Genomic DNA, 23,024 nt, shown 5'->3' with positions numbered 1-23,024 from the left:
GTGCGTGACACTGTGCCCATGTGAGGGGTGCGAAGTAGAAACAATAAATACCTTTGAAATGCATAACAGTTGTTTCTAAACAGGTCGTATGCCTTGTGTAAGGAACTGAGCTTGACAAGTGAAATTGTCACTGTGTTTTCTAGGCCACCATTGCATGCTTCATAGCACCACAGTCAATGTGTTATCTTGCAATGCTTGCAGTTGGTTTATACATAGAGTAGTATGAAGATATTGATTTATGTAGTTATGCCATGCCAATGAAAATAACTGCAGTCCTGTAAGCCTACTGTAGCCTTAAACATATATGCAACCATTTATTAACTTTAGTGAAGAGATCACGTTCCATAATTGTACCGTAGTATGGTATAACCCCCAAGAAAAATTGCAGCTTACTTCTTTGCACCTTCAATAATACAGTCAATTTAATGACTATTAGATTTATGATTGATGTGATTAGTCTTTGACACTAATATGTAATTTGAGAGTTAAATGTATCATTCGGATGGTCTCATTTCTGGATTTGGTGGTTAAGATTTTTATTGAAAAGCATAATTGTTTATTTTTTTGTAAATCATTTTCTACTTTTAAGTTGCAGTATGTGACAAACGAGGTTTCTTCTTTCAATAATTTCTGAATGTGATTGTATATTTACATTAATATTTTACTCTCAATATCTACATGCGTTATAAATCAAAATAAGGTAAAGCATTGGAAAACAAAATCCAAATGGGAATGTGTTGAACATTCCTGACAAAGGTAAGGACAATAGTAAGGAACATGTATGGATGCATACAAGTGTGCGGTACATAGTCTGTTCTGCTCTTACTGTTCTTCTTATAGATTGCCTTTAACATACAAGTGTTTAGTACATAAATTAGTTCAATAAGATGCAATTGTGCAGATATTCAAAAAGTGACAGCATAATGTAGCATAATCACCTAACACGACAAATTAGTTATGTTGCAAGGACTGGCATTACTGGCTTTTAATGCATTCCAATTTTATTTTCAAAGGGTTGTCTGAATGTGTTGCTTGTCCACAATTCCTCTTCTTTTCAGAAACAAAAATGTTTTTTCTGCCTACGACTATTCCCTTCATTTTCTTATTGTAAGAATTAAGTATATGGCTTCATTAGTTTGGGTTCATTATCAACACACCTTCATGCCAGCCTTACAGCTTTCAGGGCATTCCATACGTCAGTGACTGGCCTGACTATATGGAAATGGCTTCCACCAGGTAGACAAATGGCCATAAAGTCCCTCCCTCAAATGAATCGATTACTGTCACTCTCCCTGATCTCACCCATGCTGTTCAACCCAAAGATTTTGTCACTTAATTCATACACCAAAAGAGCTGTCATCGATTGTCATGAACTGCTAGTTACATTAACAGCTTCCACCGTTTTTTCTCTCTGAATCAAATTTGACACATAGTGGTGCTATGCTACTAAACAGTATTCTTCAAAATTAGGCACTCCTAATCTGACTTCAGTTACTGCTACATTGAGTTTATCCAAGACCACTCTACAACTGCCAGGGCGCCATATAAACTCATTTAGCGTAGAGTCTATTTATTTTTTTAAGCTCAGGGCCTGATTAACAAAATGGTAGAGCAGCAGTGGCAGCAAATACCATGTTACTGATGCCTATTCTCCCCACTTCAGATAGTGCCTCCCTAATGTCTGGTCAGTTGTTTGTTGACAGCCTTTTCGATGACCTTCGCCGGGAACAGGAGCAGGGAGATGGGTCAGAAGTTCATGAGGTCCATGGGGTCCGCCTTGGCTTTCTTGAGTGAGGAGTTGATCTGTGCGTGCTTCCAGCTCTCCGGGAAGGTTGCTGTCTCGAAGGGGATGTTGATAGTTTTACGGAGATGGGGTGCGATGGTGCTGATGGCTTTGTTGAAGATGTGGTGTGGGCAGGGTTCTTCCGGGGATCCAGAGTAGATGTTCATGATCTTGATGGCGTCGTCGTTGTCGTTGATGTTGGTCCAGGAGAGCAGGCGGTTGGTGCGATAGTGGTCGTGGGAGCGGGAATCTCAGTGGTTGGCAGGGTGGTGATGGCGTCGAAGCTGTCGTGGATGTCTGCGATCTTGCGATGGAAGAAGGTGGCCAGCGAGTCACACAGGTCTTGTGAAGGTGGGATGTCGTTCGTGTTGGAGCTGGTGTTGGAGAGTTCCTTCACGATGTTGAAGAGCTCTTTGCTGTTGTGTGCGTTGTTGTGTAGGCGGTCTTTGAAGGAGGTCCTTTTGGCAGATCTGATGAGGTGGTGGTGTCTGCAGGTGGCGTTCTTGTGGGCTGTGTAGCTTTCCGGTGTTCAGTGATGGATCCAGTTTTTTTCGAGTTTTCAGCAGGTTTGCTTGGAGACCTGGAGGTCTTCGGTGATCAGCTGGCTTTCTTGTTGGAGTGGGTGTTGGAGGGCTTCTTGAATGGGGCGAGGGTGTTTGCGCAGTCGTTGATCCACTGTCTGAGGTTACGAGCTGCGGCGTCGGATGGGTCTGCGGGTGGGTTCTGGGCGAGGGTGGTGGTTAGCTGGTCTTTAGTGACTTTGATTCGGCGGCGGCAAAGCATCTGCTGGGTGTGGTGGTGTGTGGTGGGTTTCCGGAAGGTGAAGTGGATGCCATGGCGGTCAGTCCAGTGGAGTTCGGTGGTGCAGTTGAAGAAGATATGGGAACTTGCTGAGAAGATGGGGTCAAGCGTGTGGCCAGCGAAGTGGGTGGGTGTTGTGGCGAGTTGTCTGAGTCCGAGGTTGTTGATCAGGGTGGAAGAGTTGGAGTCGTTGTTGTTCTGGAGGTGGAAGTTCAGGTCCCCTAAGAGGATGTAGTCTGTGGAGGCCAGGGCGTGTGTGCTGATGAAGTCTGCAACGGAGTCTCTGAACTGCAGTTGGAGTCGGGGGGGTCTGTAGACGAGGGTACCTCTGAGGGTGGTGTTTGGGTCGGTATGGATCTGAAAGTGCAATTATTCGGCGGTGCTGAGGGTGTCGTCGCTATATGTCAAGATTTTGAGAGTGTTCCTGTGGACGATGGCAATACCTCCTCCTACTCCGTTGGTGCAGTCCTTGCGGGTGATCTTGTAGCCTTCCGGGATGGCTATGGCGATGCCGGGTGCCGAGGAGGGGTTCACCCAGGTCTCCGTCAGGAAGGCGACGTCTGGGGCGTTGGTGTCGAGTAGGTCACAGAGTTCGACGGAGTGTTTGCGGGCGGAGCGGGTGTTTATCAGGATGCATCTGAGGAAGTTGGGTTCTTGGGCATGTGGGTTGGCGGGCCAGATGCTGGTGAAGCTGCAGTTCCGGCAGGAGAAGGTTCCTTGGGTGCGCTTCGGGGTGGCCAGGCAGCAGGTCCGTGATCGTCCAGCGTTGAGTGAGTGGAGGGTGCTGGAGTTGTAGAGGAGTTTGGTGTTGCGGTGTTCGCGAGGGCCAGGGGTTTGGGCGCAGACGGGCTTGGCCCAGGCGCGCCTGCTGCGCGGCCTCCATATGAGGGGATGTGAGAGGGAGGAGCAGCTGGGAGACGGGAGCAGGGTGGCGAATGGGAAAGCAAGGGGGCGGGGACGCAGCGGTGGGGAAAACGAAGGGGGTCGCAGGTGGGGGTTACAGAAGGCAAAATTAGGGCCACAAAGGATAACAGTGCTAGTGACAAATCAGGAACACGGGCAAGACCACAAGAATTCACACAGTCCTAACAGTTGGTAGACCAGAGAAATCAAGAACACTGGCAAGACAACACAATTAACACAGTCCTAACAATGGTCAGAGCTGAATGCAGGCAGTAAAGCGCGGGACACAAACTAAATGCCAGCGGAGCAGCAGCGCGCTCAGAGCACACCGGGGCGCTTGTGGCGGTGAGGGGAGCGACCTGCCTGATGACAGGGTCAACTGTCGCTCTCTGTACCGCTGCATGGCCTCCATATGAGGGGATGCGGGAGGGAGGAGCAGCTAGCAGGCTAGCAAATGGGAAAGCAGGGGGCGGGGCCGCAGGGTATGCAGCAATGGGGAAAATGAAGGGGGGAGCGGGCGGGGTTTACAGAAGGCAAAATTAGGGGCACAAAGGATAACATTGCTGGTGACAAATCAGGAACACCGGCAAGACCACAAGAATTAACACAGTCCTAACAGTTGGTGGAGCAGAGCACAGAAATCAAGACAACACAATTAACACAGTCCTAACAATGGGCAGTCCTGAATGCAGAATGCAAGCAGTAAAGTGCAGGGCACAAACCAAATGCGAGCAGCAGCGGGCTCAGGGCGGTGAGAGGAGCGACCTGCCTGGTGACGGGGTCAAGGGTCGCCCAGAAATCCACAGAAAACTGCACAGAGATTTCACCTTCAATTTTGTTTTCCCCCGTCTTTTGGTTTGGAAGCAAGGTGTGTCCCTGGATATAGAATTGAACAAGGAAGCATTTTCTGGGAAAATCATGACGCATAAAAGACACAGAATGAGGTACCAATAGCACAACAGACCTTTGGCTGACAGGCTTCAGAGCTACATGATGCCATCAACAAATGATTCCATCAACACTTTCAGTTTGACCCCTTTCAACAAAATTTTTATTTTCAATATCGTTTGATGCATGTTATCATTCTTTCATTATTCAAGGAGCAAAGATTCTGATGTTCAAAAAGATAAAAATTCTGGATTTCACTTTTGGTTCCCTGTTCTCTCTAAAAGAGTAAGTTAATGCTATTACAAGCCGCTGTATATATATTCTCATCCTAAATAGCATGAGTCTCTTCTTGGTTGAGAAGGCTGTAGCAGGTGTTACAGAGACATTTATTGGTTCTTGAATTGATTATGGCAGAGCTCTAAATTTTGGTGCGAAAGGCAAATGAATCGACGGTGGAATTCTTAAACGTTTGTCATTAGTACAGTATGTGTTAATGCTAAACTTACCCTTGTTACTCCTGTCATTAGATCCATATGTTTTCATCCAGCCTATCCAAGAATTGAATTTCAAACCATTTTCCCTCATGGAATTGGTCCACTCACTGGAGAAAATCTGTATGCTTTTACACCCCCTACTAAATCTCTGTTTTCAGCTGCAGTTTATCTAACCTCCTGTTGTAGTATCTATTTATAGCGATTTTGCAAATAGACATCTTCGCTCATGGATCAATTTTAGGGCAACAACTTACCTCGATATCAGACTAATGAATGATGTAGGCCTTGTTCAAATTGTTTTTTAAGACTCCTCTGTATTGAACTTCAGAAAAAAGTAACACTCTTGAACATGTGTGGTTGGTCCAGCTTTCTGAAAACAATAGGGTTGTTGCTGGCAAAAGCAATGCACGCCCATACTTTCTGGCATGGTCTTTGAGGAAACAGGTTGCAACCCCTATGTGGGTACTTTCACGTGATCGATTTGATCTTCTACCTTTGTCTGCTCAAAGATCACATCTGTAGGTTTTAAGCTTCCATGGCTTTTTCCAAGCAACAGGCTTCTTATTTTAAGAAAGCTCTGGGTTGAGAGGTTGTCGTTCTGCTGCTGTGATAGCACAGGGATACTTGGAAGATGGAAAAGAATATCAGTGCTCTGGATTACTTTTAAGCAGCAATAGTGCCTGCACAGGGAATCTATTGAAGTATATTGATATCTGGACAGTTGCTGGAGAGAGAGTATTTGTTTCATAATAGCACCTATCACATTGGATTGGCTTCCCTACCAAATTGAAGCATTTTATATAGAGTCCCGTTCTCTTGTCCTTGGGGATGATGTTTTTATGCATGGAAGGTGGAGGGTGGGCTGTCTTGTGAGTTTTTAGATGATGTGTTGAGGAGTCATAGTAGACATGATACTCAGACTAACGTTTGGAAACAGTTTGTAGATTTCTGAACTCTGCACTGTATGTTGAAATAGAGCACGCAAATCTAGGTGCTGCAAAAATTATTGTTACAGGTGAGTACATTTTACCATTTAGATCACCTCAATTGAATGTACTATGAAACACCACCGGAAGGGAAATTAAATTGTCCCATCATTAGCATTACAAGCAATAGTCTAGTGAACATTAGATGTTTGATATTCCTTACAGAAAATCCTGTAAGGGTTTGTGAATGCTTTGTTTTATTCCATAAAGTCATTAAGATTCAGATTGAGAATTCAATCTAAAATTATAGATAATCATTTTAATATATCTGATCTGTTAGGACACTTGTAGGTAATAATATATTGTAAATCAAAAGGATAGAGTCACTTCCTACTACCTTAAGAGATGAAGGAAGGTTGACATCCTAACAAAGATCGTTCCAGCCATACTAAAATATGCTCTTTGCATTTGAAATTCAACCAAACTTTTGTAAAGAGGAGAGCTTCCTTTAATTTCAGCACAGCCTCGGGAGAGTGAAATCAAAGTAAAGAACGCCTGAATAGCAGCAGTAGTGAAAGTAAGGCACATTTTTCTGATGGATACGTCTAACCGCAGATCACTCACCTTGTGACTATTTTCCTAGGTGACAGCCTGGGTCTTAAAACTTTACAGCATTACTCCTGCACGTCATGTGACATTGGTGCCGACTTCAAACAATGCAACCCTCTGCGCCGTTTCTCTTTCATGGACATCAGAGGATTTGCAGCCCATCACTCTATCTGACTCCAAGCAGAATCCTTCGTGACTCCACAGAGGCCGCGCATGGCTACTACAAGCACACAGTCAACAGGCAATACTGTAGTGTAGTTCCTAGTTTCCCACTAGGCCCTGCGCATTGGAATAACATAAACAGTAGTATCGACGTGGAACTGCGGATATTCCAGGCCTCCACTGACTATGCTAAACTTAATTGGGTTGTGTTACCAACTAGCTCAGAGGTCACTGGAAACTTTCTTCTCTGCATAGGAAGTGATCAGCTTCCTTGGCACAGACAAGAAGGGATTCAGTTTTCCAACAACCGTGCAACATGACAACTTTGCTCCTCAGATCAAGAGTCAATCTCTAGGGTCGTGTGAAACAATAGACATGTATTTCACTCAGTCAGTCTAGTGCAGTTTACTTTCACGAGATGTAGAGAATAGAGAGACGGGCGTTTGTCAATAAAGGGTTAACATTTATTGAACAGTCTTTCTTCTCGTACAAGAGAAATGTATTGCCACAATTGCAATAATTGTTATTATAAAAAGTACGTACAGTAAGATAAGTATTGCGAAATAGAACTGTAAAAGAATTGATATGGTTTCTTAGCCATACAATGGTTTAAAAGTAATAAAACATATATACAGTCATATATACATTAGGCTAACATACTCAACTGGTGCTTCTAACTAAGCCTACCCCAGTGTGCCTGACCTAAGCCTAACACGTGAAAGGGGAGTAAGTAAGTAGCTTTAAGTTAAGTTGGTTTTGCCAAGGTTTGTTTCAAGAATTCTCGTCTAAGGGTTTAGTCAACACCATACCTCTGAATAGAATGATGGAGGATTGGTATCTCCTTCAGGGGTCTCTCTCGATATCCCAGTCACCCGCGAGGGTTAACCGGAAGCGCCGGGACTGGATTTCTCTGCACGAGAAAGGCAGCGGCTTCTCTTCAGCGCGTCGAGGAAGGAGGGGGGACAGCGTCCGCGGGCAGCTGGAATCTGCTGGATGTCTTCGCAGAGGGACGGCTGTTCAGCTCCTTAAGCGTACTGCACCATAGGTCGCGCTTTAGCTGCGATAATGGTATCAGCAGCTTCACCACCACAGGATAGCAGGCTGCAGCGACAGAGTGCTAGATTTACCAACACGGGGTCGTGCAGGCAGCTGGCTTCAGTAGCTCGTACAACAGGCATTGCTTAAGGCAACGTTGGTAATATTTATACCTGACAGGTGCCGGGTTTGACGCAAGTTTGCTGGACATAAGACGTCAATTAAAGATGTCACTAGGAAGTGATAGTTATCAGTTGCTCATTAGAGTTCCATTACTAATCACATAGCAAGCGGGGATTTCCAGGTTTGCTGAGTTTTTATCTTGTTGAAGAACTCGGAGTGTTATCTAGGAATATCAGATAGTGACTACTGCTCTGTCATTGCACTAATTGGTCGCAAAGGAAGTGGCAGAGGGAACTATGCTGGAATGTGGCTCTGTTCGTGTGAGGCCAGAGATGACTTTTCAGAAAATCGCACTTGAACGGTTATGCCAATATAGGGAATAAATGGATTTATAGCCGAATAGGGGCATAAGGTCACAGTATCGATCAGGAACCTAGATAAACACGCAACACCCACTCCACGGGTTAATGTCCATCAAAATTACTAAAACTAAAGCAATTAGATGCATGTGTAACATTGCCCACCCCAAAATACATAAATGCATTCGAAATAGGCGTACTTGTAATACATGAATTTAGGTACTGTACGTTTTTTAAAGCATAGTAATCATTCAAAAAATTATTGCATATGAAATCAATGAACGATTATGCAAAAGGAATTACACATGAAGTATCTCTGACAGAAGAAAAGGCGAGATAAATCATCACATAAAAATGCATTGTAATAACATGTGTGCTAGAGGCTGGTGTAATGTTGTTATGTCTCTAGATGTGTTTAGAAATAGAAGTGTGAAGCTTCTGTTCTCTAAGAATATTTTTTACGTTAAGCAAAGAATTGTTCGTGCCAAAAAAGGTCAATATTAGAAAAATTGTCCAATTCAAAGAAAATAGATTTCCAAAGCTCTTGGCAGTTTTTGTTGATCAAAACTGAAGGCCGAATTCAGAGTTCATGGGAACGCTGTGTGTCGGAAAGCTTCTAAAAGTTATTGTTTCTCTATGGGTGAGAACATCGTATCAGACAGGCTCTCAAAGAATTGGTCTACAAAATCAGGTGATAGTTCAACCAAATTATATAGCGCTGTAACTTGGCAGGGGTGAGAATGATTGCTGTCATCGAAGGCAGGACCAGCAATGCTCACAGAACGTTGTACCTGGATGATGTTGCTTTTGTCACTCGCTCCACTGTTACCACTTGGCTGTAGCACAGGAGTCTCCACGAATGCCGTCATCAGGATTGGTAGCCGCTGGGGACAACACAATGCGTGAGCCGTTATTGGACTGAGCAAAGTATCGACGTCCATTGGTACTGCTGATGGAAGTGAAAGACAGATGTCCAACACGCATTCATTGCCGCAAAGCATACACCGTAGCACAGGTAAAATGCAATTTTGCCATATCAGTCTGAATGAAAGGAACCAGGTCATGTTTAGATCTCTCAGCCTGGCCAATCCAAGGACGTTAGTTATCCTGTCCCGGTAGCGCATTGCTAGGATTGTCTCTTCCATTCCCATGGGAGCTATGTCTGAGCCGAGGCTTGCCATAACGTAGCAGGAGGGTCAAAAATAGAATCCCTGTGACGAGTCCCAAAAATAATGGTATGCCGCCAAAAATGGAGTGCACAAAATTAGGAAAGATTCCCAAAATTGCCTGGAAGGGTGTTAGCAGTCCCGTAAAGACTGTCTTAAATATGCCTGGGATACTTGTAGCACTAGACATGTTAAGGAGTTGGCTGAACATTTCTACGAAATGCACGGGGCAATTTGTTGATAAAAGGTCATGAATTTCAGTAGCTGTCCTTGCAACTAGAAGATCATACGTCTCTTTAGATGACGTTATAGGCACTGTTGTCTGTAAAAGTACAGATTTCATTTTGCTTAATGTATCAATTCGTATAGAATAGAGATTCAGACGAGGCCAGATGGGAGTCACTATGTCTGGAGGCCCACTCGGAAACAATGCTTGCATACAACATTTGACCATGGACGTTACTTCTATTAGATAACTTTTCCCTGGCGTGAGGCCACAACATCTGTGATCCGTTCTAAGAATGTAACTCCCGTTCGAAAGTTGCATAAAGAAGGGCTCTATCTGAGTTGCAGGTGTGACTAGCTGGTGGCATGAAAGGTTGTTTGAATTTCCATCACATGCTCCGTGTAAATTAATACCCTGACACAAAAGTATACCGCTTAGTGAATGTTTACAATTTTCACCACTAAGAAATACATTTTTGTCACTGTCACTATAGCAAGAATGAGTGTATGGTAATTTCCATTCGGATTTTACATATCCTTTACCCAATTGTTCATACTGGCCAGCAGGTATGTACTCAAGGCACTTTTTAAATCGGAAAGTTGTTATCGGAATTGTGATAATTCCGTGTATTATCCATTCAATGACAGGACTCTCTGACATTGTCAATGGTAATCTCTCGAGTTTTTCGATGCTCAGGATTGTATAGTCTGCTCCTTTCTGTGCCAAACTGATCTGTTTATCAGTAAGGTTAAAACTGGAAAATAATGACGTCGTGTTGATTAAACGCCAAGGCACATAGCCTGAACGAAGATTTTGCAGCGTCCAGCCTAATTCTATAATAGAGCGTAATTGAGACTGGCCATGTTGTAACATTAGCAAATCTCTGTCTATCACATCAAAGGCAGAGGATACAATATTGTCCAAAGAATATATTCTGGAAGACAGAGTCGTTAACCCATTGTCTACCACAAAAAGTGATTTCTCCAAATTAATACGATCAATTTCTCGTATTTTTTCAGCAGTTTCAATTTGCTTTACTTTCCAAGCCTCGTTGTAAGCAGCATAGATACTGGTCGCTATGAAACGCTTTTGACGCTGTTTGCGTGGTCCAAGAATGAAATCGCGCAAATCAGCACCATCTTTTAGCAAAGACAAGTGTTGCTTAATTTCAGCCAGTGTGGACGTAGTTAGCCATTCAAGGCAGAGTTTCCCTACACTGTATGTTGTTATAATCCCTGGATGTTGTCTCTGGGAGTATCTAGGGTCTAATCTGGTCATTTTTAACCCCTGTGTTTTATTCAGGAATCTATCTTGACAGCTATTTGTGTCTGTAGGCCAGATTAACCACTTTTTCCAATCAGGATGTGTTCTGTTGAAATGTAAAATATGTGACACGTCTAACTCAATATCTGTGGTTGTATTTTCTGGTATTGGCTTTGGAATAGACGGTGTTTTAAGGTCTTTGATCTTAGCTAGGCCAAGACAAGATGTTTGGTGTATTGTCATTTAAAAATAACATTTGTTCTGGTAATCATGCAGGTTCTAAATAGTGCTTCAATGCCTTGCACCTGCCAATCTTTTGTACCCCAAATTGTTTTCGTTTCAATATTATTTTTCCAATAATCAAAACCAAATGTCATCATTTTGTCATAAAATGCTTCTGAATATATCAATTTAGAATTTGTCAGCATTGTTTTCATTCCTGTTTTATCTAACAGTTTATAATAAAACGTTTCTGCATCACTGGTGTTAAACCCTGAGAAGTATTTGAATTTCTCAAAAAATGCTTTAGAACTGCTTTTAGGTGGTGAGAACAATGTTCCCATTGATTATACATAAAAACATTTCTAGGCTGTGCAGATTTATGCAAGTAATGATCCCCATAGTGGGTGTAACAGAATAACTGCTCATAACTAGATGAACCTTGTAAATAATCATGATCTGTGAATCTAGCTGACATTACTAAATCAGACATCATGTCATTAATACTGTTAAAGTCCCAATCATCAGAGAATGTATTTGGTGTCACAAAGTCACTTAAGGAAACCTTTAGTTGATGAGGATACTTCAGGATTTCGACCGGACCATAGATCTCATAGTCTGTTTTCTCCCATACTACCCCACCAGGTATTGGAATTGCTGTGACATTTACTGTTGACAGTTCTCTTTTCTTCACGTGGGATGATCTGTGTGGTTTCAGGACTAGGTTGATGTTCTGACTTGCTGTGTCCATTGTAATATATTTTCCTTCAATGAATTTTCCCAAACACAGTACCATGCTGAGCCAAAGCAGGAGGAAAAATACACCTAGACCGAACCAGAACTCTAGCCAAGGGGAAATTAGGTAGATTTCCTTCAGTTGATGAAAGAGTTCCGTTGCTTTTTCCTTAAAAGTCTTTTTTGTTTCTGGCATCACTTCGGGGTCGTTTTGATCTTCAGAGAAGTTGTCGAAGTTGATGAAATAACCAGAGGCAGTTCTGTCAATTGATGGGATTGTTCTTTCAATCTGTCTCTCGGTAGCACTTTCTGATGCCACATCATTGTAGACTGGTGTTGTTTCTTGACGAACTGTTTCAATCTGTGTTTCAAGAGGCACGAGTTCCATGGCATTATTGCATAGTCCTTCATTGTGCACTGCAGGCTGATCGAATGTGATTAGTCTTTCAGTTTGAACCTCTTGGATTGTTGCAAGTTTGGGTATTCTGTTGTTTCTTGGGAGTCCACTGGGCCTACTGTTGATTATAGGCCACATGCTTGTGGTTTTACCAGATCGATAGACACGACTCTGTTCTCCTTTTTACCAGCAAGGGGCGGTTGCACAACTGATCTTGTTCCGGTGACTGCTAAGACAGGTACTGCTTTTCTGTAAGAAGGCCCAAATTCCTTCTTAACCGCGATCTTTTCTCTGACTAGATCCCCAATCTTTGGAATCCAGACAGGCCTTGCTGGGGCTGTTGCGGGTGGTGCCTCGTCAGTGGTACTTGGCTGTTGCTTTAACTTTATGTTGTTTAATGATTTTCTTGTTTCATTCAGTTCCTGTAAAACAGCCAAACGATCTTTTACATCAAAGTGCGTTGTTTCTTCTTGTACCACTGACATCTGACTATCGAGGTCCTGAACTCGCATTCTAATTCCGAACAATAGTTCGTATGGGCTGAAACCTTTTAGAGAATTTCTTGGCATGTTGTTAAGACTAGTCTGGACACTTATTAAATGTTTGACCCACCCAGCGCCTGAACCTAATACCTTCGTTGTTATAGATTGCTTTATGTCACGGTTTTTTCTTTCTACCACACTATTCTTTCGGGGTGCGACGGACAAGAATACCGCATCCCAATTCCCATGCTAGCCATGGCCTCCTTATAGGCTCGAGAGCTGAAAGCAGGACCCTGGTCAGAATGGAACGTGGTAATTGCGTATGTGCCGATAAAGACTCGCAAATCTTTTATAACCGTTCTAGCGTCAGCCGAGCGCTGGGGGGCTCATTTTTTAAGTGCTTTTCGTCTTAATGGTGTACACTGGGACGCGCTTCTCTTCTTTGATTGCGCAGATAGACCGCGTTATGCAGTCTATCAGGATTTCTGAAACTATACTTGCCGGTTCATCACTGCGACCTCTGTTGCAGTCCGGACAGTTCTTTGCGAAGTCATGAAGTCCTTCACTCATGTCCGGCCACCAGTACTCTGATTGTAATTCTTTCAGAGAGGCTTTGATTGTTTGGTGTCTCAGACCCAATCCCATGTGTGCTTCCAGTAAGAGGAAGCCCCTCCTGCTCCTGTTTGGAATTACACTGTCCCCCACTCCAGGGATTCGAGCAAAAGGAACGGAGTTTGCATCGATTATGTATGCATAATTGAGTGGATAGTTTACGGGTAGTGCTGCACAGTCGCCTTTTACGGTCGTTTTTACTGCCAGCATGGTTTCCCCGTCTATGTACTTATCTGTACGCTTTTTTGTGGCTACGGAAGCCGGTTTAGTTGCTTCCGCTATGGCTGTATTAGCCAATGAATTCCCTGCAACGTGAACGCCATCACGTTGAAGACTCTGTGCGTGAATCACGTGAGTCTTTTGTAGTTCTTTGCTTAAAAGAGCTACCTCGTTCCAGAGCAATTTATGCTTTATTGTGGCACCTGTGTCATCTTTGTAGTCGTTTTCGATCCAACTCTGCAGTTTATTGTTGTAAGAGTTGACGCAAAAATGAGAATCGCACACTATAAGTGTCGGGAATTCACGTTCTGCATTTTCGAGCGCCATCTTTAAAGATCTGATTTCAGTTCTCTGAACCGAACAGTTTCTTACAGATTCAGTTTTTGTTACTTTCGGTCTGAATTTACCGCACAGCCAACGACCTTTAATGATCGCACATGCTGCATCGTAGGATTTTCTCTCTACGTTGAAATGCTGTACAGAGCTATCTGTGTAGATTATACAGGCGTATAGTGGGAGAGGCAGAATTTCGATTGGCAAAGGATATTCTTCTTCATACTCTAAATCATTCAGTTCTTCAAATTGCGGGGCGAAATAGTATTTCACGTCTTCCGCTCCTAGAGAATCTATGCACTGTATCCATTTCGGATCCAGTGACACTGTAGGCATGTATACTGGGCTGAATAGCGCCTCGAAGGCGGATTCCGCTGTAAGGATATTAATCCGTTTGCCGTGTGCTAGTTCTCGTTCATTTGCTAATGCGATTTGCACTGCTTTCACAGTTCTTTCTGTGTGACTGAATGTTTTTTCTGCTTGTGTGTACAAGTGAGATTTAATTGAAATTGGTACCTTTTCTCCCTCATTAGAGGTTAGGTATGTGAATCCGCATCTTCCTGGGATGACTCGGATTACAAGATCACGTGTGTTGTCACGTGTATCTAATTTTGTTTTTGCTAACATGTCTGTTTGCAGTGATCTCAAAATTTCTGTGTGTTTTTGAGTCCAATTGATTTGTTTAAAATCAGGTTTAATTAGTTCGTAGATAGGTTTAACCCTCTCTGCGTAATTAAGAATGTAAGTTCTTCCGAAATTCAGAAAACCTAGAATGGATTGTAAATTCTTCAGCGTTTTTGGAGCTTGGAGTACAGCGCACTTCTCTAAGAAGTTGTCCGCTAGGCTTTTCCCTTCACTTGATAATTCGTACCCTAAGAACAGTACTGTCAGATGGGCAATTCGGGACTTTTTAAAGTTGAATTTGTAACCCTCTGCTGCGAACCCAAGTATAATGGTGTTCACTCTTTTCAAGTGAGTATCCAAGTCGTCGTCTGTGAGATAAATATCATCTACGTAAGATAATGCTTCATCATCATAGATTTGTAGTAACTCTGTTACCCTAGCTGAGAATAGTCCTGGGCTGTTCTTGAACCCCTGTGGGAGTCGACAGAATTTTTTCTGCGACCCAAATGCGGAGAAAGCGGTCAAATATCTGCTTTCTGGTGCAATGTTTTGACAAAAGAAGCCATTAGAAATGTCTAATGTCGTTTTATATTTTTTCCTAACTATATTATTCATTAGGGCTGCACTATGCGAGTTTTGTACTGCAAAGGTTTTGCAACATGTATTAAGATGTCTGTAGTCCAAAACTAGACGATATGAATTGTCTGGCTTGGAGACAGGAAACAAAGGATTGTTCATTTGAGAGGTGCATGTTTCAATCACCCCCTGGTACTCAAGTTGATCTAAGATCTCCCTGATTTGTTTTTTAGCTTCTTGCTTTATGGGATACGGCAGTTGGTTCACTTTTTAGTTGGATTTTGTGAGGAGGTCAATCCTCATCCCATCCTACATGATTTTTATATAATGCAGGTGCCTGGGCTACTGCCCATTTCCTTGCATATGTGTATTTTTTGTGAATCGGTATGTGATTCGAGAAGGCAGGCATAATCACTTCTTCGCCACGAGGGCACTCCCTGACAAACTCTGGGGGCCAATCTTTTTCAGCTTACAGAATATCATAGCCTTTTGAGAGCTTATCCCAAAATAGACCCTTAATTTTCCTAGTCTTATCACCCTCTATACGCAATGTTATTTCGTATATTTTATGGGGCTCGCTAAGTCTGGCGTCGGCAGTTTCAACTTGAATGAATTCATTCGTGTCCACTGTCTCCAGATGACTCATCAAGATCTTGCGCGCTATACTGATTTCTGCTGCACTGTCCAACATTGTCAATGCCCACTCCCCGTTTTTCAACTGTGTCCTCAGTATTCTCGGCATGGTTGATTACTCTAATACTGGCTACCTTCTTTTTCTGAAATTGAGATTTCTTATTTTGAGCAGGTTCCTTGTCTTTGGACTTGGTGTGCTCTCCTGGGTCTGACCGTCCTCTTCTTTCCGAATTCTGTGGAAAAGATCGAGAGGGACGTGTATCAATACTTTGATATCTATCAGGTTTTTTCAGATTATCCCTATTTCTAAGGTTATATCTTTTCTCAGAGGGCTCCCGTTGGGGAGACTGGCGTTCTCGAGTCGGAGTTCTTTCCCTCCGTCGAGGAGACCTTCCTCTGGACTGAAAATTTTTTTCCTTGGGAGTGGATTGTTTATTTCCATCCCAGCTCTTTTTAGGAGTGTTTAAATTATTTTTAATAAATAATTTTTCAGGATTTTCGAGCAGTTGGGGCTTAACTGGTTTTCCACCCAAGCTGTCTCTACCTAATTCTTCATAGCATTTTTCTATGATTTTTGCAAGCTCAACATGATCTTATATATCTGTTTCCTTCAACTTCTGGCGGATCGCCACAGATGCTGCTTCTCCTCTAATGTTGGCTAATAATATAGCCTTGACCTGCTTGAAGTCTTTCAGTAATTTCATACCTAGATTTAAAGCGGGCTCTAGACCGAATTCATTTTGAATCTGTTTTAGCACTTCTGGTATTGCCGCCATAGACGGAACACCGTGTGTTTTTGTGTAAATGGAAGCAAAGACTGTACCCCAAGTGTCACAGTCCTCCACGTGTGGTGCGATTCCCATAGGAAGGCAGATGGTCAAGATTCTGTGTTTCTCAATAGGGGTAGTATCAGGAAATACTGCCTCTATTTGAGTGATTTTCTGGGCTAACCAGAAAGGAATTTGTTCCCGTTTTACGGGTGTTTTACCAAGACATGATTGTATGTTCTGTGGTGTGATTTTATTTGTGCTCCCCTGATGAGGGGTCAGCTGTGGTGTATTAACAGCTGGCTGGACTGTTGCAGTCCGCATTACATATTGGACTAATTGCCTATGTATTTTTATTAATGTGTTTAGCTGTACTAACAGCTCTTCTCTAGACATTTTTGCAATGTCAGGATGTGGTGTGTAGCTGGCTAGAACCGGCCACGTGGCTCCTGGTCTACCTAGTGGACCGGGCCTAGTTATGTGATCAGTGTGTTTTAGGGCGCCATTAAACCAGAGCAGGTGCTCTTGAAATTTAAGTGGAATTTCAATCTCCTCGAAAGGAGCGTACTCTTCCGGAGGTTTCTCTATTTTGTAATAGTGAAACTCTTTTGTTATAGCGTTTACCGCTGGAAAGTTTATCCATGAATAGAATACCTCTGTCTGCCGATACTCGTGAGCCTCTATCACGAAAATTACTGTACCACCTTGAGGTGTCAGTCCGTTACCTATAAGTTTTAAAGTTATAGATTTTCTTAATTGGACCGGGATGATAATAGCATCCGGATCTGTTTCTAGGAGACTCGTGTCTTCCTCTATTAGTAGGGATGCCAGTCTAACTGCTTCCCTTTCTTCTTCACTGTCTGTCATTTTTTTGAAAAATGCAGGCTTTGCCGAGTAGGTCTCCAAGGAGACAAAGATTAGATGCACAATATTTTGGAACACTGTATCCTTCAACGTTGAATAAACCAGAGCTTTACATAGGAATCTCTTCCTACTAAGGTCGGGCGGATTTTAACCTTTCATCCACTCCAGACGTCTATTGGAGTATTTACGGGAGAAAGGGGTGTGAAATATGCACGACTGAGTTACTCTAACTGCCTTGCGTTAGTTTATCGCCTTACCAAACGTTTGGGCGCCATGTAGTGTAGTTCCTAGTTTCCCACTAGGCCCTGCGCATTGGAATAACATAAACGGTAGTATCGACGTGGAACTGCGGATATTCCAGGCCTCCACTGACTATGCTAAACTTAATTGGGTTGTGTTACCAACTAGCTCAGAGGTCACTGGAAACTTTCTTCTCTGAATAGGAAGTGATCAGCTTCCTTGGCACAGACAAGAAGGGATTCAGTTTTCCAACAACCGTGCAACATGACAACTTTGCTCCTCAGATCAAGAGTCAATCTCTAGGGTCGTGTGAAACAATAGACATGTATTTCACTCAGTCAGTCTAGTGCAGTTTACTTTCACGAGATGTAGAGAATAGAGGGACGGGCGTTTGTCAATAAAGGGTTAACATTTATTGAACAGTCTTTCTTCTCGTACAAGAGAAATGTATTGCCACAATTGCAATAATTGTTATTATAAAAAGTACGTACAGTAAGATAAGTATTGCGAAATAGAACTGTAAAAGCATTGATATGGTTTCTTAGCCATACAATGGTTTAAAAGTAATAAAACATATATACAGTCATGTATACATTAGGCTAACATACTCAACTGGTGCTTCTAACTAAGCCTACTCCAGTGTGCCTGACCTAAGCCTAACACGTGAAAGGGGAGTAAGTAAGTAGCTTTAAGTTAAGTTGGTTTTGCCAAGGTTTGTTTCAAGAATTCTCGTCTAAGGGTTTAGTCAACACCATACCTCTGAATAGAATGATGGAGGATTGGTATCTCCTTCAGGGGTCTCTCTCGATATCCCAGTCACCCGCGAGGGTAAACCGGAAGCGCCGGGACTGGATTTCTCTGCACGAGAAAGGCAGCGGCTTCTCTTCAGCGCGTCGAGGAAGGAGGGGGGACAGCGTCCGCGGGCAGCTGGAATCTGCTGGATGTCTTCGCAGAGGGACGGCTGTTCAGCTCCTTAAGCGTACTGCACCATAGGTCGCGCTTTAGCGGCGATAATGGTATCAGCAGCTTCACCCCCACAGGATAGCAGGCTGCAGCGACAGAGTGCTAGATTTACCAACACGGGGTCGTGCAGGCAGCTGGCTTCAGTAGCTCGTACAACAGGCATTGCTTAAGGCAACGTTGGTAATATTTATACCTGACAGGTGCCGGGTTTGACGCAAGTTTGCTGGACATAAGACGTCAATTAAAGATGTCACTAGGAAGTGATAGTTATCAGTTGCTCATTAGAGTTCCATTACTAATCGCATAGCAAGCGGGGATTTCCAGGTTTGCTGAGTTTTTATCTTGTTGAAGAACTCGGAGTGTTATCTAGGAACATCAGATAGTGACTACTGCTCTGTCATTGCACTAATTGGTCGCAAAGGAAGTGGCAGAGGGAACTATGCTGGAATGTGGCTCTGTTCGTGTGAGGCCAGAGATGACTTTTCAGAAAATCGCACTTGAACGGTTATGCCAATATAGGGAATAAATGGATTTATAGCCGAATAGGGGCATAAGGTCACAGTATCGATCAGGAACCTAGATAAACACTCAACAATACTTCTGAGTGTGACACTTTGTCCTTACCATGGAATAGGGCCTAAACTTTGCACAGTCTTTTCGAAAGTGGCTCGGACAATATAAATTATGATAAAGGGGCTTATTATATCCCATAATATGATGAGGAGAACTGGTATTAAAAACTGTAAGATGTCAGTGGTCTCCAGATACAGGCCCTCAAGCCAGCCCCCACCCACCCTCAGTCATGCTACTGAGGAAAGTGCCCAATGCATTCATTAAGCGAAGGTTAGCACCATGGACATCAATTCACTAAAATGCTTGGTAGCGGAAGTGACATCATGTGACTTTTAACCTCTTACCATCGCACAAATTTACATCATTGATGTTAAGAACTCCATAATAAGTGCATGATTAATACAGATGTACATATAATTGAAGACTATCCTTTGTGGGCTTGATATGTGCCTCAGGAGGTTGTAAATTCATGTTGTAGTAATTGTTTTAACAATAAAAATAATTTAAACAACAATAATGCAATCAATAAAATAATACAGTAACAACAATTACTAAGGTACTGCATGATAGGGGCTCAGTCATTATCTACCCCGGTGCAGTCGTGATATGCCTCATACAGGTTTGCAATTGTGACCTAAAATCTGCAGGTTCAAACATTCTATGCCAATACTTCCAGCAGCATTGTTCTACTGTTCTCGCAAAAATGTATCAGTCGATGAAGGACTTCATAACATAAGAGTCATATGAAATGCGTAACCCATGTTCTGCTATAATCAACATTTGCTAACCTTTAAACACATCTGTCATATAAAATATACAATTTAAGAAACAATATTATATTCTGGATAAGGCTTCTCTGGATCCAATGCACATCCACAAGTGTACCCTCTGTTTTTAATATCCAATGCAACCTCCAGAGGCGCAGCTTCCTCCCCAGTGCCTAGCCTTTAATGATAGGTGCATCAGATCTCTTGATCTCACTTGGAAATAACATTATATATCGACTGTCTTGCTACTTTGAGTTCATTTTATATTATAATCATTTTCAAAATGATGGTGAAGTGTCATACAGTATTTAATTGAGTACAGGTTTGGAGACATTTTGCTTTAAAACACTTGGCCATCCAGCATCTCACAGTGAGAAGCACCACTTGAATGGATGCAGGGGAATTATGAGCAGCCTTTTTGCTGCTGGACATCTGCAAAAGGTATTGGGTTTCATAGGCATACATACTCTTCTCTCCTTCAGGCCTCAGTCTCTTCGCCCTGTCGAGTTAGATTTGTTTCCAACGGAGATTACTTCTAAATGATAATGCGTGCTTACATGTTGATCTCAAAGTTCAATCTGAAGGAAATCTTCTCTGTTGCAATCCTTTATTAAAGTGACCTCTTTAGGCCATACTCAACTCTGACTCGGCAGGGCTTGAAGGAGAGAAGAGTATGTATGTTTGTGACATCCAATATCTTTTGCAGCTATCCAGCGGCAAAAAGGCAGCTCATAATTCATAGAATCGGTGTACACCAGCTATTGGGACACATTTGTGGCTAGGAGTGGCTCCTGACAGATTGACCCACTCCAACCCAAGCTGTCTGGCATTTTGTTGTTTTGTCTCAGGCCTAGCAAGGACTTTCTATGTGCACTGTTTAAGGCTATTTATGTGCCCTTTCTGCTTTTTTATGATTTCTGGATCAGTCTACTTTATTTATATCACCTCTTATAATGAGATTTTGAAAGATTTCTAGCATTTATTTCCGCCAAAACTCTTTGTGATGCCACTGTGGGACCTGAACTTGGTTCTCATTTTTTTGATGTGCACCCCTTTTGCGCTGGTGCATGGTTGCCCAATAAGTCGTCTGACATTGAAGAATGTCTTTCTTATCACCATAACATTTCCTGCGAATGTGTGGGAGCTGCAGCCTCTTTCTGTCAATCTTGCTTATAAAACATTCTTCCCAGATAAGGTGTTGTGGGGGACCCGGGCTTCCGTTCTACTAGAAGTGGCCACTCCATTTCATGTTGGGCAGGCTATCTATCACCTTTCCAACATTATTTGCTCAATCTCATCTCCACTAAGAAGTAAGAGAGGTCCAACGATTGGTCCCTAAACGGGCACAACATTTTCATTTAGCTCGCACTGAAGAACATCAGCTATTGGGTTTTCCAAAGTGTAGAAGTGCAAGGCAGTGCTAAATCCGACCATCTCCTGACGGATTGTTCTCTAGATCTGCTATGCACTGGCAAAGAAGCAACTTCCAGAAAGCTTATGAACTCATTCTACCATGGCTAATGCTTCTACCACTGCGCCAGCATGCGAAGCACCAACCCTTGACATTTGTGGCTCAGCTAAGTGGGCGTTGATACATACGTTCACAAAGCTCTTCTGCCTCAGCAGTCTGGTCCTTTGAAGGGCATTTTGCCTGCTCAGTCCTGCAGGACTTTTTGGTCTTTGCCAGTTCACAGACCCACCACCTGGCGAGGTACTGCTATAATATCTGTTCACATGGCGAGGAATCGGTGAATAGAAGTATCCATCAGACAAACAATTTACTTACCTTCAGTAACAATCTTTTTCTGGTGGATATTCTATCTAACCGCAGATTTATCCACAACCCTCGAGCCTCCCTGTTCTGTGAACTGGGCCCTTTTCCACCTAAAAAGGTGCCATGCCAACCTGCCATTAGACTCTGTCTGAGGGCGCAGACAGCCTAAGAAATCAACTGATGTCAGCATACATGTTCGTCAGGCTTCCTTTCTAGAAAGCAAAATACAGAAGGGACGCCTATAAGCATCAGTTTTAAAAACAAACCTGAATATCAGGTGCACTAAGCCTCAAAGTCAATTATAGTATATTGTGAATGTACCTACCATACAATCCAACATAAATTCTCTAGAGCCTGATCATATTACATTTAAATATACATATGTTTATTATGAGATTTACATAGTCAACCCAGAAAAAGTCGCACCCTTTGCAAAGCACAAATATGATACTAACATTAATCAGTTACAACAAGAAATATGAATGGTAAAGCTGTTGGACAATCATCAGAATTGTCAGATAAACAAAGTAAGAATGTGGCCAACAAGTGTTTCCAAGTTGGAATGCGAGGTCGTTGAGATAGAGTTAATATTGAACATGTTCTGGTTCTACATCTAACTGCGATACATTTTTGAGCACTGCAGGATGCTTGAAATAACTGTTTTCTCCTTTAGATATAATGGAGAGTGGGAGCTTGGCCAGGAGGTGCTCGATGACATTATTTACAGAGCTCAGCTGGAATTGTACTCTCAGCCACTTCTGGTAAGAACCAAGCTAAAACCTCATCATTTAACAGCTTGTTAAATCTGAATTATCATGTGACACCAGGGATAATTGTTTATTATTAATAGTAATTGACTCAGAAAAGAGGGTGCAGAAATCTTTCCCCATTACGTATTTTATGAACCAGAGTTTCACAAATCAGAAACTTACCAAAATTAAGGAAAACCCAATATTCCTCTACACTGCTAAATGTTCATCTCTTTTCTTCCTCTAACTCCTCACGAGCTGAGGAAAGGCACAGCTGCTGACGCCTGACAACTACCATGGCCCGTGATGTATGTCCATCAAGTATTCAGTGTCCTCTATTGCTTACTATGATGCCTGTAGGATGCTAAGGCGGCTATGACCTGGCCTTTGCCCAGAGACTAGAGGAATGGGTGAATTGTATCTCAGTATGAGGTATTGGTATCCAAGAAAGGTTTAGGTGAGCTATACTCTTGTAGTAGGTCATGAATGTCCTCCAAGGGTAGGCCTTCTTTGGGCATTATGCAGTTTTGAGTTATCCCTAGAAACGGTTTCTATATCACTAATGTAGCGTTAGTATTGAATGTTAAGGTAACAAACGTTCCAATTTAGTGCTGTATTAATATTCTACTACAAGAGTTTATTCTTAATATTAATTATTAGGTTAATTTTGATTGCTAGGTGTAGGATGGTAGAGAATTCATGATAAACATGTTTTGTAGAAGGAGGCTCACTCCAAGTGCATTGTGAAAAGTTTCTATG

General features: G+C 42.6%; 1 protein-coding gene across 2 annotated transcripts in view; it reads left to right on the top strand.

The window, feature by feature from the left end:
• The window catches only part of HYCC2 (hyccin PI4KA lipid kinase complex subunit 2), a 699,566-nt gene that overhangs the window by 612,404 nt on the left and 64,138 nt on the right, over positions 1-23,024 (top strand). For both annotated transcript variants that reach the window (XM_086955234.1, XM_086955235.1), the window contains exon 10: positions 22,190-22,277. In XM_086955234.1, the coding sequence (XP_086811360.1) occupies positions 22,190-22,277 (88 nt within the window). The remainder of the gene's footprint in view (positions 1-22,189; positions 22,278-23,024) is intronic.

The sequence above is a fragment of the Lissotriton vulgaris genome, chromosome 2_1 (genome assembly GCF_964263255.1).
Source record: "Lissotriton vulgaris chromosome 2_1, aLisVul1.2, whole genome shotgun sequence".
In the NCBI taxonomy this organism is placed as follows: domain Eukaryota; kingdom Metazoa; phylum Chordata; class Amphibia; order Caudata; family Salamandridae; genus Lissotriton; species Lissotriton vulgaris.
The sequence above is the reverse complement of the archived record's forward strand: the minus strand, read 5'-3'. Positions and strand labels throughout refer to the sequence as shown.